Raw genomic sequence first — 23,044 nt, forward strand, 5'->3', positions numbered from 1 at the left:
GCCAGTGGAAGGGGCCCAGTGCTGGAGGGTGTGGGAACAATAAGGATTCATACAAACACAACCCCATCTATCAGATCAACATGGAGCGGCCGGGACCGTTGCTCGTGGAGCTCCGAGGATCCAGGTGAGGCTTCATACATCAGGGATGGACTAAGACAGGGGTCTTCAACGTTTTTCAGGCCAAAAGCTAAAGCTGCCTCCCCAAAGTTTCTATCGCAGCACTGAAGAAGAGATCTGTGTTGAAGCTGGTGGTCACTTCCTGTCTCTGGCTTTCTGTCTGCAGGCAGTACAGTGTTGGTTTTGAGATGCTGACGGTGTCCATGGTGGGGGATCCCGGCCCGGCTGCCTTCCAGAAAAAGACTAGTGGAGATTACAGGTACAGCAGCTTTAACGTTCACAAATACTGTGGTGCTGTAATGATCAGTATATTATATAATATTTAAGGTGGAATATACCTGTCCACAGTCTTCTTCAGGTCACTGGGGTCTGCTGGACTCCACCCTGACTGACTTAGAAACTCTGCTGGAGAAGTCGCACAAACTTCCCAGCCTGGTTCTTTACCATCATTACAAAAATGACAGGAAAATGATTTTGTATTTGATTTGTAACAAATAATAATTGAAATGCTTGGAGAGAAACCTAAACGAGGGAATTCATAATTCCAAATAACCCAGTTATTCACATTTCACAAGTCCAGTTTGAGAACACTTCCTCAAGCAAAGGGCCGTGCGAGGTCCGTGCGAGGGAGGGGGATTAGGGTTAGGTTGTCGTTGCTTCGTGCGACGGAGGGGGAGGGGGGGGGTGCAGTGCGGTGATTCTGTAGTTCACTACAGTGACCCCTGATCTATAACATCACAGCACGGTGACGAGGTCACAGAGGTCAACCACGTGCTCTGGAGATAACGTGTCTTTATATACGTGCTGTCAGCTGTTCGTCACTGTAGAACTCTACATTCAGTCAAAGAAATTGACGTTGTAAATGGGGATAATCTCTAATCTGACAATCCTGCAGAGCCTGAAGGTCTCTCCCTTTCTCCAGGTGTGGCTTCTGCTACATGGAGGCGGACTACGTCCCCGCAGGCCTCTACAACGTCATCCCCACCACCTTCCTGCCCAAACAGGAAGGACCCTTCTTCTTGGACTTTGCCAGCACTTCGCCCGTCAAGGTCTCCCAGCTCCAGTGAAGAAGGAGCTGTAGAGAGGATGGGGAGAGAGGTACTTGCAAGGGCATCATGGGATATTTCTGAAACTGTACTTTGGATGTTATGAGGTGTCAAGGCCTCAATAAAACACAAAGAATGTGTCGCAGCCCTCCCCCAGCTTCTGAACCTTTCACTGAGCACAGATTTTGGACTTGAACTTCAATGTTTGCTTGATGATACCACACAATTATGGTGAATGAATGTATTATTAGTCACTATGGAATGAAACCCATCAATGCGTTGGACAGAATAAAACGCATGTTCACCTTTTGCCATAAAAAGCTAGATACAGTATCTACAGATCTCATGAGCTGTGATCACACGATGAGAAGTAACGGGCTTAAAATAAATACCAGCCACCAGAAATGACCATCATGGCTGCCTGGAAGCAAAACAATGATTTTCAGGTTCTGTTTTTGCTGCAATCAGAACCTCAACAGTCCAGAAGGGCATTCTTACTACCTGCAGCTGGTTGAATCCTCTCAAATGTTTTGTGTTAGGGTTTACATCACACATGGAAAGTAAGATCCTCAGAGAATCAGCAGAGCATCTGTCCACAAACTTTTGGGCACTTTCGGTCTTTCTTTCGTGGTGTGAAGTCTTAATCCGACTTCATACAATAATATCTTAGACAATAGTGTTCTTCCAGCTTTGACATTTAACATGAGCCTGTGCACAAAGCCAGCTCCATAAAGAAACAGTTTCCCCGTTTTTAAAATTAGAGCATTGACAGCCGAATAAGTGATGCATCCTTCCAAGTCAGATAGGGTTCCTGATGACGTCTCAGTAAGAGAGAGACAGCTGTCAATCACAGCCGGTTTGATAGCTGTGTATTCATACAAGGCTCTGCCGAACAGAAACAGTGTAACGGTGTCTATGTGCCACATTATTGCTTCTCTGCAGAAAGCAAGAGTAACAGCTGGTCCAAGATATACATACATTAAATAAGATAATAAACTAGAAAGCACAAAGAAATACAAGTTGGGGTTATGGTTGCTCTTCGTTATGTAAACATTCAAGATCAACATGAGAAGAAGTTGATACTGGCAGTGTGAAGCCTCAGTCCTTTCTTTAATACTTTACTGATCAGACTTACAGTTAAATAGTTCGGAGTCGCAGCTAAACTTGTAAAAGTCTGTGGAAGGGAAGTCAGTTTCCTTAAATGACCGCAAAGGTTTTCTCTCAGGAGCAGCACCACAGGGAGTCCAGTATGGCAGCAGTTGAATGACGTCTCTTTATGTTGTCTGTGGATGTGACGGCTCAGTGATGGAAGATCTGCCCGATTTCACTGACGGGCCTCACGTCGGCATGTAAACCTGTATGTGTGTGTGTGTGTGTGTGTCAATGTATTGTCTCTCTCAATCTTCTACAGGTTTAAAGATGTAAATGTTTTGCCAAGTACACATCCTCTGTTTACTTTTTTGTTAATGTGCTGCACTTTGTCATCACTTCTTATGTTTATTGTCAAAAAACAGTTTATGGAAAATAATGTCACTTTGCTTTTAAGCAGTTTAAACGTTAAAAGGTCTCAGAAAGCGTCTCATCTCACCGTGGTCGAGGACACATGTTGCTGCTTATCTCTGCAACACCAGCAAAGCTTTGCAGTCGCAGTCGAGTCCTCGGCACACGGTGCTGGTTTTGCTGAGTTAGACCCGGCTGGAGGTCGAGGTGTGAGCACGTTAAAGTCAGCTGACACTTCTGCAATGCCCTTTAGTTGCAAATTCCTGCATTAAGAGTTAATGGTGAAGTGAATCTGCCTGCAGTGCCACACAGGGTTGTCAGTGTTGAATCTAAGCTGCACGTCGTCACACAAAGTCTTCGGTGTTTACGGAGCGAGATGCGTAACTGTAAGCTGCTGTAGTGAATGTAAAGACAACAGTCTGCAAGCAAGGCTTGCTTTTATTTCACTTAACTGATTGTTTAGCCTGTAAAATGTTAAAGAGGCCGTCACAAGGTCACATCTCCACTCCGACCATCAACACAGCATCTCCTTTCTCAACATGGAACCAGTTATGTTTAGTTTAGTTTCTGGTTAAACAACTCAAACAATGTTGATAAATGTTTCATTGAATATTTTGAGCACTCAGTTATCATCACTGCAGTGTGCACCGCTTTGGCTTCTGCTTTACAATCATGTCATTTATAAGATTAAGATTGTTTTTAAATCCTCAACACACAGAGTGCACATTATTACATGTGCACTCTGTGTGTGTGATACACCTGGTTCATAGTAAAGGGAGCATGGGGACAATTTTCACTCATAATTACTGTTAATAATTGATACTAAGAGCTGACTGTAAATGAACTTTAAATGCTGTTTGAAATGTTCTATTCAGAGTGAAATATAGCTTTACATTTATATTGCCAAGCATTTCTGTCAATTATGCACTTGTTAATTGATAATAAATCATTATTAATGCCATATCGCTGTTCCCATATTCCGTTATGTCTTTTTAATGGGCAACAAGTCGCCTAAATATGCAGCAATCTTGCAGCCACCTGTCGTTTGAATGATGTAATGTTTGCAGAACTTGCACTAAATGTCCGACCGACGTGTTCAGACTTTGAACACAGAATGATTTCTGCTTCTGTCTGTGCTCTTTGTTTTTATTCATTTGGGAGCAGAGGGGCTTTTATTTTGATAGAGCCGTAAACATTCATCAGGTTTTATACTCAGAACTCCTGTAAAGTGTCAACAAGTAATGATATTAATTCCTTTATCTTTTATTGTATCAGGGTTCGTACAAAGTCTTGAAAGTGTTGTCATTATGCCTAACCCTGAACATGTACAGTACATAACATAACGACAACATATTCATATATTAAATACAGAAGCGTTTTAACAGTTTAAGACATTATTTATTCAACATGTGACTTTAATTCCTTTAACATCACCTCTGCATGATTTACAGTTTGTGCCGTTTAACAGTAATAAATTCTCAATTTACATAAACAGTTATACCAATTATTTATTAAATAAACACTTAAATGTCACCCCCAGGTCAAAGGTCAAACTCCAGACAGCTCTTTTGCTTTAGTGGAAAAACAACAAAAATAATAAGATGAATAATGTCCAACCAACACTTCCTCAGGCATTAGAGTCCGGAGGAGCATCAACGCTGCAAAGATGTACAGGAAACTATTTACACCACCAATAACATTCAACGTCTCTGACTGCAGTTGTGGCAGCTAGCTTACGAACCGCTCACTTCAGAGTTTGGGTCAGAATGAGCCACTCAGACTCCTTTGACCAGGACCGCAGTCTGCCCGGCCTTCTGGGAACAGTTGTCTGTGTTTTTGTCGGCGCGGGGGCGACGCAGGTTCAGAAAGCTGAAGCGGGCCTCCAGGCTGAAGCTCTTCTTGGTGCTGGAAGTGGAGCTGCTGCTGTTGTTGTTGTTGGGGGCTGGAGCGTTGTCCAGATCCCCCTCTGCACCTTCGGCCCGGTCACCTGCAGCACAGGAGCACGGTGGCCATTAATGTCATAGTGTAGTACGTCGAATAAAAGTTGGAAAAGGAATAATGTATGTCGAAAACTCAAATACAGCAAGTTCATCACACGACGTGTCAGAGGCAGACACAAAGTACATCACAAATATAAATGTCGTGCAGAAAAGGTCAATAAAAAAGTCATAGTATGCATCAACTTGTAATACTCATAAGACCTGCAGACAGTCTGCGTTACTGTTAACATGAGCAGATCTTTTCTTTCTTCAACACCAAATTAAATATGAAACTGACGGGCAGGACGAAAGCTTTTGTCGTGTTACCTAAATCTAGATTTATGATGATGTTTTAGCTGCTTCACATGTTTTCATTTAAATGCTGCTGTTGGATGAAACCTACACAAACCTACAAAACTGTTGTGCACACACACACACACACACACACACGCACACACACACACACACACACTCTCCCATCACCCACCTCTCTCCATGTCGCATTCTGGTGACGACGCCCCGCTGCACTCGCTGCGAGGCCCGAGCACCGGCGAGATGAGCCCGAAGTCGGACAGCGACACGGTGCTGGGAAGGTCCAGACTGCAGGGCCTGGACATATTAGACGGGGAGGAAGAGGAGGAGGAGGAAGAGGAGGAGGGAGTAGGTGATGGAGAGGCGGAGGAGGACGTGCAGGAGGATGAGGAGGAGGAGCTGATGAAGGTGCAGGGTGACAGGAGCTCCTGAGGGCTTCTGGGAGAAGAACCCACGCTGCAGGTGGAGCGAGTCTCAGAGTCTTCCTCCGACATGATGCTGCCGCCACAAGCCTCGTCATCGAAACACTCAGACGCCACTGAAGGAGGAGGGAGGGATGAGGAAAGACAGGAGAAAAAAAGGAGATCAATTGTGATGGGACAAAAAAAAGGGAGACAAACAGCAAGAAGGTGCCAAAGAGTAAGGAAGAAGGGGAGGAAGGAGAAGAGGTGGGTAACGAGGGAGGATGGACAGTGTAGGAAAAGAGAAGGAACCGAGTGGAGGACAGTAGAGAAAGGGAGGGCAAGAAAGTACAGATGATGAGAGGAGAAGAGGAACAAATGAGAAAAGGACGAGTGAACAGAGGCAGAAAGGAGAAGAAGAGAAGTGAGGGATGAGGGACAGACGTGGAGAAGAAACAACAAGTGTGTGTGCAAACACAGATACACAAAGAAACACATCACTCCCAGGAGTTACATGTTTGTCTTATTTATTTTTCTAATTGGGGCGTGTGCCATCAAACTGCTGATGTTTCAGGGATTAGACTCTCTCTCTCTCTCTCTCTGTCTCTCTGTCTCTCTCTCTCTCTCTCTGACTCTCTCTCTCTTAGACTCTCTCTCTCTCTCTGACTCTCTCTCTCTCTCTCTCTTCAGACTCTCTCTCTCTCTCAGACTCTCTCTCTCTCTCAGACTCTCTCTCTCTCTCTGACTCTCTCTCTCTCTCTGACTCTCTCTCTCTCTGACTCTCTCCTCTCTCTCTCTCTCTCAGACTCTCTCTGTCTCTCTCTCTCAGACTCTCTCTGTTCTCTCTCTCTCTCTGTCTCTCTCCTCTCTGTCTCTCTCTCTCTCTCTGACTCTCTCTCTCTCTTAGACTCTAAGACTCTCTCTCTCTCTCTCTCAGACTCTCTCTCTCTCTCTGACTCTCTCTCTCTCTCTCTCTGACTCTCTCTATCTCTCTCTCTCTCAGACTCTCTCTGTCTCTCTCTCTCTCTCTCTCTCTCTCTCTCTCTCTCTCTCTCTCTCTCTCTCTCTCTGTCTCTCTCTCTCTCTCTCTCTCTGACTCTCTCACTCTTAGACTCTCTCCTCTCTTAGACCTCTCTCTCTCTCTCAGACTCTCTATCTTCCCTTCTCTCTCTCTCTCTGACTCTCTCTCTCTCTCTGACTCTCTCTCTCTCTCTCTGACTCTCTCTCTCTCTCTGACCTCTCTCTCTCTGACTCCTCTCTCTCTCTCAGACTCTCTCTGTCTCTGTCTCTCTCTCTCTCTGTCTCTCTCTCTCTGTCTCTCTCTCTCTCTCTCTCTCTCTGACTCTCTCTTAGACTCTAAGACTCTCTCTCTCTCTCTCTCAGACTCTCTAACTCTCCTCTCTGACTCTCTCTCTCTGACTCTCAGACTCTCCACTCTCTCTCTCAGACTCTCAGTCTCTCTCTCTCAGACTCTCTCTCAGACTCTCACTCTCTCAGACTCTCACTCTCAGACTCTCTCTCGCTCTCAACTCTCTCTCGCTCTCTCTCTCTCTTCTTCAGACTCTCTCCTCTCAGACTCTCACTCTCTCAGACTCTCACTCTCTCTCTCAGACTCTCAGTCTCTCTCTCTCAGACTCTCTCTCTCTCAGACTCTCACTCTCTCAGACTCTCACTCTCTCTCTCTCAGACTCTCTCTCTCAGACTCTCTCTCTCTCAGACTCTCAGTCTCTCTCTCAGACTCTCTCTCTCTCTCAGACTCTCACTCTCTCAGACTCTCACTCTCTCTCTCAGACTCTCAGTCTCTCTCTCTCAGACTCTCTCTCTCTCTCTCAGACTCTCTCTCTCTCTCTCAGACTCTCACTCTCTCTCAGACTCTCAGTCTCTCTCTCTCAGTCTCTCTCTCAGACTCTCTCTCGCTCTCAGACTCTCTCTCGCTCTCAAACTCTCTCTCTCTCAGACTCTCAGTCTCTCTCTCTCAGACTCTCTCTCTCAGACTCTAAGACTCTCTCTCTCTCTCTCAGACTCTCAGTCTCTCTCAGACTCTCTCTCTCAGACTCTAAGACTCTCTCTCTCTCTCAGACTCTCAGTCTCTCTCAGACTCTCTCTCTCAGACTCTAAGACTCTCTCTCTCTCTCTCAGACTCTCTCTCTTACTCTCACGTTAAACCTGCGAAAATATGGTTAGAGATATGTTTTCTTTCTGGTTGGATTACGATTACGGAACGAGCCGGCCAGGTTAGTAACTTATTTTAATATCTGTTACTTATTTAGTCTCTCAAACCAGAGTTGTTGTTGTGGTTTACGGCGATCAGCGAGGAAAGAAACAGTTTCTGTCACTGGAGTCTGGAGGCTTTGAGAGGAGCTAATAAATTGATTATATTCACTCAAACGTGCCGGAAAAGTGGCGAAACTTAGCGTGTTCACCGGGGTGACGGTTTGCACGAGACGACTGCAGATTGAAACGTTTGCCACTAAAGACAAAAGCCAGACGTTAGTGTGTGTTGTTGTGTGTTTGTGCAGTTCTCTGAACTCACTGGATATTCCATCCGACTCCATCTTGAAGTTGGAGATGTCGTCCCCGGAAACACTGTCGCCCTCGGCCCCCACGCCGCGGCCCCGGGGGCCCATGGCGGAGCTCCGCCGCCGCTCGTGGATCTCGTCGGAGATCATCTCCAGGTTCCTGAGGGCAGTCTTGTACTCGCCTTTGGCCTGAGACAGCTTGGCCTGCCGCTCGTCCACGTTCTTCTTCAGGTTCTGGAGGAGAGAGGAGAGCGGTGATGAAGGTCACGGACAGACAACAGCGCGCACACACACACACACACACACCGTCTGTGATCGGGCATCAACAGTATCACTACGCAAACTAGAGAGTGTGTATCTGTGCGGGTGCAGATGAGGCTCGTGCGCCCACATGATCCAAAATCATTGAGATTCATAAAACAGATTCATGCGCGGCAAGAATGATGTGCATACATATTTCTGTCCGTGTGTGAAAATCTTATAATATTCCGACTCATTTAAAACACATGATCTATATGATCTATATGATATATATGATATATATGATCTATATGATCTATATGATCTATATGATCTATATGATATATATGATCTATATGATCTATATGATCTATATGATCTATATGATCTATATGATCTATATGATCTATATGATCTATGATCTATATGCTGATACTACAGCCATCTTCACTTGCAGAGTTTCCCCAGAGAACGAGTGTATTAAGCTCTGATGTTGGAACATATTGAAACTACATCAGCAGAAGAGAGATTGTTCTGCAGAGATATTTTGATGTTTCGACATCTTTTGGAATCTTCTGCAAACCCAAGACGACGACGGCCGACTGAGGGTGAAATAAAGAGCTTTCTTTCAAGTCCATATGAAAACAGGCCTGGAGGCCAAAATTTAAGCAACGCTGTCTTTGTTAATTAGACAAACTGAGCTGCGCTGCACTGACGTGAACAGCGTCGGTGCTCTTTGTGCTCGAGTCTTAGAAAAACAATCTGCTCACAGCCGAAAGCACATCGACTCAATGACACGACACTGCACTGTGACGGGAGAGTCCACAGGTTCAAGGTATTCAACCGTTGATCGAGAGAGAACATCGTCCTTCGTAACCTTCAAAGGTGATGAACGGGGTCGAGAGGGGAAGTAAAACACAGCTGAGCAGCCGTCACGTACCTCCAGCTGCAGGTAGAACTTCGCCTTCATCTCAAAGTAGGGCCTGCGGAGGAACAGGGAGGAGGAGGAGGAGGAGGAGGAGGAGGAGGAGGTCATGAGAGAGAGGAGACGATTAGATCAGAGGGGAAAAATACAGAGTAACCCAGAAAATGAGCAGCACCCACACCGTCACCATGGAAACCCGGAGGAGGAGAGGGAGATGAAGGGGGCCGCGATGTTGGATGAGCGAAGGATGCAGAAGGGATTAACACACTGCTGAGGAAACACACAGCTGGTGCAGAAACACAACGCAGTGAAACACCTGGTGGTTCAGTTTTATATACTTATACGTCACAACTACAGAATGGAGTTTTAGAGATTAAAGTTCTGAAACTGCAAGAACATTAACTATAAAAAGGGAAATAAATGAAATTAGAGTTCTTCTTCATGCATCACTGTCAACAAGGCATTCTCTGTATGTGGCCTGAGCTGCACTTCAGCCTCTGGGAAGCATCACAGCAGGAGGCCGACACACTGAGCTTCAAACACACTCGCACTCAACAGGGAAATGCACTTCGAAGGTCTTTCCTGTCAGTGTGCTAATGAGAAAGCAGAGAGTGAGATGTGAGGTCATCTTCAGTGCTGGACCTTCATCAGCTGAAGGTACCGGGGCTCATACATTTACTCTAAACTGTTGATTGATTTGAATTATCTACAAGATGTGAGTTTCAGTCAGTGACAGCTTTGTTGAAGAAGGTTTTAAAGAACAAACATGTGTTTCTCAGTGAACGTCAACAGTGAAATGTTGACATTTACTATTTACAATCCTCAGAATCAGCTCAGAGTTGTACAGAAATGTTGAGTCGATGAGAACTAGAGGAGCGGGACTTTTTATTCACTATATTTCTATCTGAAAAGATGTCACCTGGAGCATTACTGATTCTGAGGTTCAGGTCTGGCAGACAAATCATTTCCTTAAACTTGTGACACCGCAGCGGCGCCAGACTTCCCCTTTAACACCGGACTGTTTATAAGCAGCGCAGCAGGTGGAGGTGGTTACGACCGAGAGCTTCAGAGAGGAGACACGTTCAGCTGAATAGAGAAGAGCAACCTGCTTTATATAAAAGTCACAGGAAACATGAGCAGCTGGCTTCACGCTCCTCCAGAGTCGGTAGTGACAGTAGAGAGCTGCAAGAGATGACGTCATGCTGATCATCAGCTGCAGGCCGTTGTGCAGCTCGCTGTGACACAGATCCAGGAGAGAAACCAGAGCTGATGATCCTGCTATGACTAAATACACACAACAGCTTCAGTTCAGCCCCGGACACGATGACACACTGCGCCTGCCCCGCAGATTCTTACTTTGACTTGTTGATGGTGCGTTTGAGTTTTTTCTCCAGCTGCTTCATGCGGCCGATTGCTGACGTATATTTGGCCGCCGTCTCCTTGTGCGCCAGCTCGCTTCTCGTCTTGGTGTGCTCCGCCTCCATCACCTGTAACCAATCAGAACTCACCGTCAGCCCCCCCCGCTGAGGTTGAATAAAGTGCTCCATCAACTACCGTCGCATTTTGTGAACATTTTGAATAAAGCAAACAATAAAATGGCACAAAATATAAGAACTGAATATAATACATATTAAATGTCCCCCCCCCTCACCCGCTGGGTGGCGTGGTTCAGCATCTCCTGCCAGGCGGAGTCAAACTGCCGGTTGTCCTCCTCCAGGAGGCGCTGCTCAGCCAGGGAGATGGTCTCCTTCGCCGCCCGCAGGACCTCAGTGGCTCTCTGGAAGTCCTGCGTGGCCTTCTGGGCCTCAAGCTGGGCCTGAACACAGACAGAGAAATCCTCCATCATCAAGGTTCAGCATCATGGACCCCTCTGGTGTGAAGAGTCACACCGCAGCTTTCTCTCCATGCAACAGTTTTATTTAAACTCATTCTGGGTCATGCATGCGTAAGGTTACCTGGAGCAACTTTTATTCATACATCAACACATCGTCTCCATTAAGCCTCTTTTACAGATCTACAGTATGCACAGTTCAGTGTGTGTTAGCTTTCTCTCTCCATCTTCTTCATGGTGCAGAGGAGGAACCACTTCCAAACGCTCTTTATGGAGCAGATTCAGCTTTAATAACAAAACATCTGCACACATCAGCTGCACATTCACTCCCACACGCCTCTTCTCTTATTCAGACTGCACACAATAAGCACTTGTCATCCACAGAGGGCTTTAGTAGAATACAGAAGTACTTTTTATGTTAAACATGGTTTCTGTCCCCTTATTTTTCTGCCGTTTTGTAAAAATCGATTAATCTATTACCAAAATAATTGCTAATCATTTTCTGTCAAACGAGTAAATGATAACTAGATAGGGATGTCTGTTTGGCTCTTTACGTGTATTACATTTATGACAAATAAAAGTATTTAATCCTGTAGAGTCAATGTCACAATAAAGCACGCTCATGTATTATTAGAGATAATAAAGGAATAGACGGCTCATTTCTTACATCGTGCAGTAGATCATCACACGGCCCGACCCTCTGTGTTAATGTACGAAGTGTTTGTCTGCACAGGAGACATGATGGATGAAGTGAGTGTAAAAAGATGAAGACAGACAGTGTCAGTTATCAGTCAGCTCCGCCTGAACACAGGAGCTCAGTGCAAAACGCTGCAGGCCAATAAAACCTAGAGGAGCCGTAACGCTCTGCACACGACGCTCACTTCAGCTGCACAGTCTGTGAGGAAGAGATGCACAGAGGCAGGGGCGTCATAACAGGTCTGCATGACGGAGTTACATTAGAATATGTTCTTTTTATTAGAAAGTCATTATCGGTGTATAAGCGTTTTTCGTCAACATCACATTTTTACTGAATTATTACTTGTGTTCTGTTTTATTTACATTATAAAGCCACAGCAACATGAGCTTTAAGTACACTGAATGTTTATAAAAACACAGATCCAGAGTCTGTCCCCCTCTGCAGACGCTCTGACACCACATGCTCGCTGTAATGTCGTTATCGTGGTCGTCAACATGCCAGCACAGCAAGACGCAAACAACCTTCGCCTTGTTGTCGTCCTGTGTTCGGCTTTGTATTCCACGCTGCCTGAAAGCATGTGCTGCCGGAGAACTACAGAGAGCTGTGTGTTACTACAGTAATGTCCCCCGTCCTCTGTGTTCCTGTCCTCTGTGTTCCTGTCCTCTGTGTTCCTGTCCTCTGTGTTCGTGTTCCTGTCCTCTGTGTTCCTGTCCTCTGTGTTCCTGTCCTCTGTGTTACTGTCCTCTGTGTTCCTGTCCTCTGTGTTCCTGTCCTCTGTGTTACTACAGTAATGTCCCCCGTCCTCTGTGTTCCTGTCCTCTGTGTTACTGTCCTCTGTGTTACTACAGTAATGTCCCCCGTCCTCTGTGTTCCTGTCCTCTGTGTTCCTGTCCTCTGTGTTCCTGTCCTCTGTGTTACTACAGTAATGTCCCCCCGTCCTCTGTGTTCCTGTCCTCTGTGTTACTGTCCTCTGTGTTCCTGTCCTCTGTGTTCCTGTCCTCTGTGTCCTGTCCTCTGTGTTACTACAGTAATGTCCCCCGTCCTCTGTGTTACTGTCCTCTGTGTTCCTGTCCTCTGTGTTACTGTCCTCTGTGTTACTGTCCTCTGTGTTACTGTCCTCTGTGTTCCTGTCCTCTGTGTTCCTGTCCTCTGTGTTACTACAGTAATGTCCCCCGTCCTCTGTGTTCCTGTCCTCTGTGTTACTGTCCTCTGTGTTCCTGTCCTCTGTGTTCCTGTCCTCTGTGTTACTGTCCTCTGTGTTACTGTCCTCTGTGTTACTGTCCTCTGTGTTACTACAGTAATGTCCCCTGTCCTCTGTGTTACTGTCCTCTGTGTTACTGTCCTCTGTGTTACTACAGTAATGTCCCCTGTCCTCTGTGTTACTGTCCTCTGTGTTACTACAGTAATGTCCCCTGTCCTCTGTGTTACTGTCCTCTGTGTTACTGTCCTCTGTGTTACTACAGTAATGTCCCCAGTCCTCTGTGTTCCTGTCCTCTGTGTTACTGTCCTCTGTGTTCCTGTCCTCTGTGTTACTGTCCTCTGTGTTACTGTCCTCTGTGTTCCTGTCCTCTGTGTTCCTGTCCTCTGTGTTACTGTCCTCTGTGTTACTGTCCTCTGTGTTACTGTCCTCTGTGTTCCTGTCCTCTGTGTTCCTGTCCTCTGTGTTACTACAGTAATGTCCCCCGTCCTCTGTGTTCCTGTCCTCTGTGTTACTGTCCTCTGTGTTCCTGTCCTCTGTGTTACTGTCCTCTGTGTTACTGTCCTCTGTGTTCCTGTCCTCTGTGTTCCTGTCCTCTGTGTTACTGTCCTCTGTGTTCCTGTCCTCTGTGTTACTGTCCTCTGTGTTCCTGTCCTCTGTGTTCCTGTCCTCTGTGTTACTGTCCTCTGTGTTCCTGTCCTCTGTGTTACTGTCCTCTGTGTTCCTGTCCTCTGTGTTCCTGTCCTCTGTGTTCCTGTCCTCTGTGTTCCTGTCCTCTGTGTTACTGTCCTCTGTGTTACTGTCCTCTGTGTTACTACAGTAATGTCCCCTGTCCTCTGTGTTACTGTCCTCTGTGTTACTGTCCTCTGTGTTACTACAGTAATGTCCCCTGTCCTCTGTGTTACTGTCCTCTGTGTTACTGTCCTCTGTGTTACTACAGTAATGTCCCCTGTCCTCTGTGTTACTGTCCTCTGTGTTACTGTCCTCTGTTGTTACTACTGTTGTGTTCCTGTCCTCTGTGGTTTACTGTGTCCTCTGTGTTACTGTCCTCTGTGTTACTACAGTAATGTCCCCTGTCCTCTGTGGTTTCCTGTCCTCTGTGTTACTGTCCTCTGTGTTACTGTTCTCTGTTGTTCCTGTCCTGTCCTGTGTTCTGTCCTCTGTGTCCTGTCCTCTGTGTTATGTCCTCTGTGTTCCTGTCCTCTGTGTTCCTGTCCTCTGTGTTCCTGTTCCTCTGTGGTCCTGTCCTCTGTGTTCCTGTCCTCTGTGTTCCTGTCCTCTGTGTTACTGTCCTCTGTGTCCTGTTCCTCTGTGTTCCGTCCTCGTGTTACTGTCCCTTGTGTTACTGTCCTCTGTGTTACTGTCCTCTGTGTTACTGTCCTCTGTGTTACTGTCCTCTGTGTTCCTGTCCCTCTGTGTTCCTGTCCTCTGTGTTACTGTCCTCTGTGTTCCTGTCCTCTGTGTTCCTGTCCTCTGTGTTCCTGTCCTCTGTGTTACTGTCCTTGTGTTACTGTCCTCTGTGTTACTGTCCTCTGTGTTACTACAGTAATGTTCCCCTTCCTCTGTGTTACTGTCCTCTGTGTTACTGTCCTCTGTGTTACTACAGTAATGTCCCCTGTCCTCTTGTGTTACTGTCCTCGTGTTACTGTCCTCTGTGTTACTACCAGTAATGTCCCCAGTCCTCTGTGTTCCTGTCCTCTGTGTTACTGTCCTCTGTGTTACTCTCATTAATGTCCCTGTCCTCTGTGTTCCTGTCCTCTGTGTTCGTCCTCGTGTACGTCTCTGTTGTTACTGTACATACTGTTACTGTCCTCTGTGTTCCTGTCCTCTGTGTTACTGTCCTCTGTGTTACTGTCCTCTGTGTTCCTGTCCTCTGTGTTACTGTCCTCTGTGTTACTGTCCTCTGTGTTACTGTCCTCTGTGTTCCTGTCCTCTGTGTTACTGTCCTCTGTGTTACTGTCCTCTGTGTTCCTGTCCTCTGTGTTACTGTCCTCTGTGTTCCTGTCCTCTGTGTTACTGTCCTCTGTGTTACTGTCCTCTGTGTTCCTGTCCTCTGTGTTACTGTCCTCTGTGTTACTGTCCTCTGTGTTACTGTCCTCTGTGTTCCTGTCCTCTGTGTTACTGTCCTCTGTGTTACTGTCCTCTGTGTTCCTGTCCTCTGTGTTCCTGTCCTCTGTGTTACTGTCCTCTGTGTTACTGTCCTCTGTGTTCCTGTCCTCTGTGTTCCTGTCCTCTGTGTTACTGTCCTCTGTGTTACTGTCCTCTGTGTTTCCTGTCCTCTGTGTTACTGTCCTCTGTGTTCCTGTCCTCTGTGTTACTGTCCTCTGTGTTACTGTCCTCTGTGTTCCTGTCCTCTGTGTTACTGTCCTCTGTGTTCCTGTCCTCTGTGTTCCTGTCCTCTGTGTTACTGTCCTCTGTGTTACTGTCCTCTGTGTTACTGTCCTCTGTGTTACTGTCCTCTGTGTTCCTGTCCTCTGTGTTCCTGTCCTCTGTGTTACTACAGTAATGTCCCCTGTCCTCTGTGTTCCTGTCCTCTGTGTCCCCCGTCCTCTGTGTTACTACAGTAATGTCCCCCAAACTGCCTCAAACTATGGACAACAGCAGCAAACACACTAAAGTATGAGCAGCGTCTCTACATCGTGCTCCTCTACTTCTCTTCGGTTTGAATAGCGTCCAGAAAGGTGACATCACTTCAGGCTTCATCACAAAAAAAGACTCAAGTCTCTTTCCTTCCTCTCTGTCCATCCAACAGTTGTTCTGCTCACTTCTCTTTCCATCAGTATCTCTCCCACTTGTTCTCCCCCTCCGTGTCTATCTTTATCCACCCGTCACCTTCCATCCATCTCCATCTCTCCCTCCATCACATTCTCTCTCCCTTCTTCTGTCACTTTCTGTCTCCCACTTAATCTCTTTAGCTCGCCACATTTCTGTCTGTCTGCCTCACCGTACATCTCTATCCCTCCATTTCTTGCTTAAACTTCCCCTCTCTTTTTAGCATCATCGCTCTCCCTCTTTCTTCCTCTCATTTGCTCGGCTACTTCATATTTTAATCACTCTGCGTGCAGCCCATGACATTTTCAGACAGACCATCCTCCAGAGGCAAGCTGATGTGTGAGCAATGCAGAACTTCAGACACCTCCCTCCCTCTCTGTCGCTCGCTCTGTCTCGGGGAGAAACGGCAATTTGTCTGTACAGGAGATTCAATTATTCACGAGCGCCTTGAAACTGAAAAAATATCCTTTTGTTAACTGAGATAGAAGAATGGAAGAAGAGTGATGTCACTTTAGCAATCCTGATCTCCACTCTGCTCATCAATGCTTAACTATTCCTGTCATAATATTTAAATAGAAGAAGAAGCTAGAAAATACAAAAATCTTTATTTCAGCCTCATTGGAAGAATATTAATATTACAGAGGGAACAGCATTTAAGAAGAAGCCAAATTAAATCATGTGACATTCTACAGCAGGAGGAAAATCAACTAATACAATTAAATATTAATTAAAAAGTGAATTACGCATTTCTTATTTGACCGAACTACTGAATATTCACCAGGAAGTTCTTGTTGCTTATTTCTATATTTGTTTATTTAGTGTTTTATTGCAAACTATTTGCAGATTACTGTTATTCTGTTTCTTCACATTGTAACTACGTTTAAAAAAAAATCCTCACTCACGAATAACTCAAACTGTCTGCTGACAAACACTACAGCACACGTGTTAGTTAGATCAGGAGACACCATCACAACCGGCTGCCAGCGCTGAGCACCAATCACAGACACTGGACAGCTCATCCAAAATGCTGCAGCGAGGCTGCTGACTAGAACCAAGAGGAGAGACCGCATCAGTCCAGTGTTAGCTGCTCTACACCAGTAACTTTTAGAATTTACTTTAAGGTCCTCCTTCTTGTATACAAAGCCCTAAACGGAACCGCACCAAGTTACACTGCCAACTCTCTAATCAACTATGTGCCCCCACATTACAACATTACAATCATCCACTACTGGTTTATTAAATGTTCCCAGAAATATCCAAAAGAAAATTGGGGATGCAGCCTTTAGCAATTATGCACCAAAGCTATGGAACACTTTACCTGCAGACATTAGGGAGGCAAGCTCGCTCAATATCTTCAAAAGTAAGCTAAAAACATATCTTTTTACTTTAGCCTTTTAATAGTGATATTTTATATCTCTTTACTTTAGCCTTTTAATAGTGATATTTTATATCTCTTTACTTTAGCCTTTTAATGGTGATATTTTATATCTCTTTACTTTAGCCTTTTAATAGTGATATTTTATATCTCTTTACTTTAGCCTTTTAATAGTGATATTTTATATCTTTTCATTTTAGCCTTTTAATGGTGATATTTTATATCTCTTTACTTTAGCCTTTAATAGTGATATTTGATATCTTTTCATTTTAGCCTTTTAATGGTGATATTTTATATCTCTTTACTTTAGCCTTTTAACAGTGATATTGTATATCTCTTTACTTTAGCCTTTTAATAGTGATATTGTATATCTCTTTACTTTAGCCTTTTAACAGTGATATTTTATATCTCTTTACTTTAGCCTTTTAATAGTGATATTTATATCTCTTTACTTTAGCCTTTTAATGGTGATATTTTATATCTCTTTACTTTAGTCTTTTAATAGTGATATTTTATATCTCTTTACTTTAGCCTTTTAATGGTGATATTTTATATCTCTTTACTTTAGCCTTTTAATGGTGATATTTTATATCTCTTTACTTTAGCCTTTTAATGGTGATATTTTATATCTCTTTACTTTAGCCTTTTAATAGTGATATTTTATATCTCTTTACTTTAGCCTTTTAATAGTGATATTTTATATATTTTATCTTAGCCTTTTAATGGTGAATTATTACTGGTTTAACATTGAATGTGTAAAGGTAACTAGGATACATTTTCAGAGTGTGTATTTTTGAAAAACTTGAGATCAGACTAGACGGTGTTACCACGGGAACAAGAGGAAGTTTCTCTGATAAATGTGTTTACATGTTCTTTACACAATTAGTGGAAAAGTGAAAGATTAAAGAATATATTGGCGAAAAACTGTCTTTAACCGATAGGTTTCATAAAACTTAACAAACTGGGGTTTGTTTATGAAGCGGGCTTTAACCAAGATTCTGCCAAAAGAATGTGGACTCACGGAGACGTCTGTGTTTTATATGTTAAAAGGTAATTAAAGAGGTTGACGCTGTAAACGTAAATACAAGGGTCAATAAAGAGTTTGACAAAGACTACCAGGAATGGGTAGCAAAGGGAGTAAACCAGTTGAAGGGCCACAGGGGCCCATTGTCGATCTCATGCTTTCAAAATATGGCCCTGATAGTTTAAAATATTTACAGGAATGGTGTGCCAATGTTATTTTATACTATTTTAATTCTGCTACTTTATCTGCTATTTTAATTCTGCTATTTTTATAATGGTTTTTCAGACTCACTTTACTGCAACTCATTGTTATCAGGTTGTCCCAAAAAGTCGCTTGAGACTCTTCAGTTGATCCAAAATGCAGCGGCACGTGTATTGACAAGAACAAGGAAACGGGATCATATTACTCCTGTATTAGCTGCTCTGCACTGGCTCCCGGTAAAATACAGAATAGAATTCAAAATCCTTCTCCTGACTTACAAAGCAATTAATGGTCAGGCTCCAGCATATCTCTTCCTCTCTCCTCCCCTCCCTCTCTTCTTCTCCCTCTCTATCTGTATGCATTTATGTAAATGTATGTTACAAACTCATCATCTGGGGCATCATCCCCGGAGTTTCTGTCTCTCATGTGGCAGGTTGCCACTGATAAAGTTTACGTCAGGATCATGAATCGTGGCTGCGCCTGCTGCCCTGGTCCTGCTGGACACCAGGAAGCCTTTTTGACATTTTCCTGGATTCATCCAAACATAATTTCTGTCAAATGTTGTATTTGTACTATGTTGTTTATCCTGTACACACGACATCTATTGCACGTCTGTCCGTACTGGGAGAGGGATCCCTCCTCAGTCTCTCCCTGAGGTTTCTTCCATTTTCCCCCTTTAATTATAGTTTTTCCTTGTGCTATGCGAGGGTCTAAGGACAGAGGGTCTAAGGACAGAGGGTCTAAGGACAGAGGGTCTAAGGACAGAGGGTGTCGTATCCTGTACAGTCTGTAAACACTGAGACAAATGTATAATTTGTGATATTGGGCTATACAAATAAATTTGATTTGATTTACATCAACACTGTGATTATTGTACTGTAAATGCTCTTATTCTGTCTAATCTTGTACTAATTGTTATGTTTTTGCTGTGAAGCACTTTGGGCTGCAATTCTTGTATGAAAGGTGCTATACAAATAAAGATTATTATTATTATTATTGGTGGACTCGATGTTGCCCTTAGATGCAGTGTAAACCTCAGTGTGTGAAACGTGTATAATGTTTCTGCATCATCACCTCCGGGCCGACACTCGAGACACTTCATCAGGTCAACAGATCAGTGCACAAATCAAAAGTGCAGTTTATATTTACAAATGGCCTGCAAAGTAAAACTCAACATTTAATATGAAGTGCTTTACATGAAAATACATACAGCAGCAAGTAACAAGCAATGCATGTACAAAATAATATAGTAATAGATTTATGGCTATCAATACATTAATTCTGTCAAACACTCATAATGGCTTTCAGAGCCTTTTACCAGTCGAACCACAGCAGAGAGGAAGAGAGAGGGCAAGAGAGGGAGGAAGAGAGAGGGAGAGGGAGAGAGAGAGGAAGAGAGAGAGATGAAGAGATGGAGAGGGAGAGAGAGATCGAGAGAGAGGTGGAGAGAGAGAGAGAGAGAGAGAGAGAGAGAGGGAACGAGGAGGAAAGAGAGTGCAAGAGAGGGGGGAAGAGAGAGGGAGAGTTAGGAGAGAGAGGACGAGAGAGAGATTGAAGAGATTGAGAGGAGAGAGAGATCGAGAGAGCGCTCGCGCTGGGTGTTTTCGCTAGCTCGCTCGCCGTAGAGATGGCCGCGGGAGAGAGGGCCGATATGAAGAGCGATGGCTCCTGCGCGCGCGAGGCCGCCGCTTCCTCGCGCACCCCTCGCCCAGCGCGGCGCCGTACCCCGCTCTGCCCCGGCTCCCCGCCGTCTCTCTCCTCGCCCTGCGCTCCCGTTCGCGCGGGCCGCTCGGCCCCAGGCGCTTCGGCCTCGCGTTCCGCGCGCCGAGCGGAGGGGAGCTCTCGACGGCCCGCTCTGCCGCGCGGCGGCCGAGGGAACGAGAGCGCCCTGAAATCCGGGACAGCCAGAGAGAGTCTTCATCAGTCAGAGCTGATGAAGAAAGGACACTGTGGGGCCTTTAGATCATAAAATACTTTCTTGACCTTCACATGGTCCCCATGATGACAACAACAAGACACGCTCAGACTTCAGAGTGTGTGACTGTGCTGCCATGAGAACGTTAGTGGTGAACGTCTTTACATTCACCACTAACAGCCACCGGAGAGTTCAGAGTTATGGAGACAGACTGATGTCCAACAAGTCCACGAATTCAGACAAATCCTAAATCTTGTCGTCCACCTCAAGAGAATGAGAGACTTTGGAGTCGACAGTATCTGTAATCAAAGACACCTGATTGGCCAGTTTTCCAGGAAATCATCGATCAAGTAAAGAAGAAGCACGACCTGGAACAATAACGTCCATTACAGACGGAAGTTAAACCGCATGCAAGCACTGCAAACACGCCAGCCTCCGTGTCCCAGCATGCCCCACTAACCCCAGCCTTCTGCAGAAAACAAAGAAAGATATAGGTGTGTGTAGCTGCTCCTGACGGCCCACATAATTGTTGCATAGTAACATCCATGTGTGAAGACATTGAAGCATCAAGAGATATAAAATTAAAAACACATAAATATTGATGTGAACTTTAAATCCATGCCAAGAAAATGCCTACAAGAGCAAAAGCTCTCTCAAAACACACACACAGGATTACACGCAGCCAACCGCAGAGCTGCTCCAGAGATATTATGCAACAACTGGCAGCAGCATCACAACACACGACACAAGGTGGGGAAAGCTCAGCCACATGGCTTTGACCTTGCAGCAGCATCCTCTGCCCTAAACCTCCATCAGCAGCGTTTTGTTTGGGTCATGTGACCTGCACTGCCTGTCAAAAACAGGGAGGGGGAGAGACACACACATACAGAGAGAGAGAGAGAGAGAGAGAGAGAGAGAGAAAAATAAAATAAAAATAGCTTTCTAAAAAATAGAGAATAGAAAGTTGCTAACCCTAACAACCAGAAAATGGATGCATGTAAAATAAAAACACACTAACCCTAACCCTATCTTCTATTTTATAGAATATAAACTGCTTCACTGAAGAAGCAAGCTTTGCAGACAGTTATGAAACACGAGTCGATGATATAACGTTTAATAAACTCGCCTGCTCTGGGAGCTTTTCCCCCTCTTCAAAAACTTTACAAAATGAATTGATGAAGTAACCTGAGAACAAAATGTCACAGGGGGAAACATCACAGTACCAGTGTCAATCCCTCGACATCTATTCAGACTCAGGCCATCGTTGTGTTCACTGAGGACATCCTCACATCTCTCAGCCAGAGGGAACTCAAAAGAGCAGCACACATATTTCCTGATATGATCCCAGGGTTTACAAATCATATTAACAAACTGATCTGTGAGGCCATTTTGTTCATATCACATTGTACCATCTTCTCCTGTGCAGTAATATTCAATTAGCTCGGGTTGTACGTTCATTATGGTGCCAAGACTGCAAACATAATGGAGTTCATTTAAATATTAATATGTTGTATTTTCGGTCTTTTGAATGACCTGTGGATACCAGAGTAACACGGTCACCTCAGTACACCACAGTACACCACAGTACACCACAGTACACCTCAGTACACCACAGTACACCACAGTACACCACAGTACACCTCAGTACACCTCAGTACACCACAGTACACCACAGTACACCACAGTACACCTCAGTACACCTCAGTACACCACAGTACACCACAGTACACCTCAGTACACCACAGTACACCACAGTACACCTCAGTACACCTCAGTACACCTCAGTACACCACAGTACACCACAGTACACCTCAGTACACCACAGTACACCACAGTACACCTCAGTACACCACAGTACACCACAGTACACCTCAGTACACCTCAGTACACCACAGTACACCACAGTACACCTCAGTACACCACAGTACACCTCAGTACACCACAGTACACCACAGTACACCTCAGTACACCACAGTACACCACAGTACACCACAGTACACCTCAGTACACCACAGTACACCACAGTACACCTCAGTACACCACAGTACACCTCAGTACACCTACAGTACACCACAGTACACCTCAGTACACCACAGTACACCACAGTACACCACAGTACACCTCAGTACACCTCAGTACACCACAGTACACCTCAGTACACCACAGTACACCTCAGTACACCACAGTACACCTCAGTACACCTCAGTACACCACAGTACCACGGTCACCATCTGATCTTGTTCTGAAACCCACACAATATAGACTTCTGTATTCCGGCTCCAGGAACTTGCATCACTGAATCCTGATCACAAGAAATCTCTGTATATTTACTCCACGCTCGTTTCTTCCCGCATCTTAATGATGTGCACTGTCATCTTGAACTCAATCTGTCTTACTGTCTTTCCAACATCAACTCCCTCAGATCAAACCTGCAGACTCAGTGTGAGCTGCTGCTTTAGATCATCTTGGAGCCGCCACACTGATGAGGAGGGACGCACTTCAATGCTCCATCATACTATAAAACCAGTGATACTCAATCGTCTGACCCTCATACTAACAGAAGAACCACCAAAAACAACTCATTTCCGACAGTTTTCACAAAGTCTGTTTTTTGGATCAGGTGCTTCAAACATGTGAATCAAAAAACACTGCAGAAATTCATTTCCTCACATACTGTACGAGCAGAAAGATGCAAACACTCACGTCTTCCTCTCTGCAGCCTCGAGACTTGGGAGGGGAGGTGGAATGGAAAGTGAGCCGATGCATATTTCATAACGTTAAAAAAAACACACTTACGGATATACGGCGGCCCCGCAGCGTCCCACCGGAGTCAGCGCTTAAAAATGTCCGTCTTTCAAGCGATGTGCACTCTAGCGATCACTCCTCAAACATTTCAGCCTTGTCACCCTGACCCACTTCCTCGACTCGTCAAGTCGTCATAAATGCATCGTTTCCTTTTGGACAAACCTTCAGCAGGAGGATGAAAGGGAAG

General features: G+C 44.9%; 2 protein-coding genes across 2 annotated transcripts in view; one reads left to right on the top strand and one right to left on the bottom strand.

The window, feature by feature from the left end:
* Positions 1 to 3,624, top strand: part of capn7 (calpain 7) — a 22,882-nt gene extending 19,258 nt beyond the window's left edge. Inside the window, exons 20-22 of the mRNA XM_029451112.1 lie at positions 1 to 124; positions 284 to 376; positions 1,040 to 3,624. The exon at positions 1 to 124 is cut by the window's left edge and continues 7 nt beyond it. Of these exons, the coding sequence (XP_029306972.1) occupies positions 1 to 124; positions 284 to 376; positions 1,040 to 1,184 (362 nt within the window). The 3' untranslated portion in view covers positions 1,185 to 3,624. The remainder of the gene's footprint in view (positions 125 to 283; positions 377 to 1,039) is intronic.
* Positions 3,625 to 3,832: 208 nt separating this feature from the next.
* Positions 3,833 to 23,044, bottom strand: part of sh3bp5b (SH3-domain binding protein 5b (BTK-associated)) — a 32,534-nt gene continuing 13,322 nt past the window's right edge. Inside the window, exons 4-9 of the mRNA XM_029451113.1 lie at positions 10,691 to 10,855; positions 10,396 to 10,526; positions 9,055 to 9,097; positions 7,889 to 8,108; positions 5,130 to 5,492; positions 3,833 to 4,650 (exon numbers count right to left, since the gene is read on the bottom strand). Coding sequence (XP_029306973.1) covers positions 4,439 to 4,650; positions 5,130 to 5,492; positions 7,889 to 8,108; positions 9,055 to 9,097; positions 10,396 to 10,526; positions 10,691 to 10,855 — 1,134 coding nt within the window. The 3' untranslated portion in view covers positions 3,833 to 4,438. The remainder of the gene's footprint in view (positions 4,651 to 5,129; positions 5,493 to 7,888; positions 8,109 to 9,054; positions 9,098 to 10,395; positions 10,527 to 10,690; positions 10,856 to 23,044) is intronic.

Source organism: Cottoperca gobio, chromosome 16, assembly GCF_900634415.1.
Source record: "Cottoperca gobio chromosome 16, fCotGob3.1, whole genome shotgun sequence".
NCBI lineage: Eukaryota > Metazoa > Chordata > Actinopteri > Perciformes > Bovichtidae > Cottoperca > Cottoperca gobio.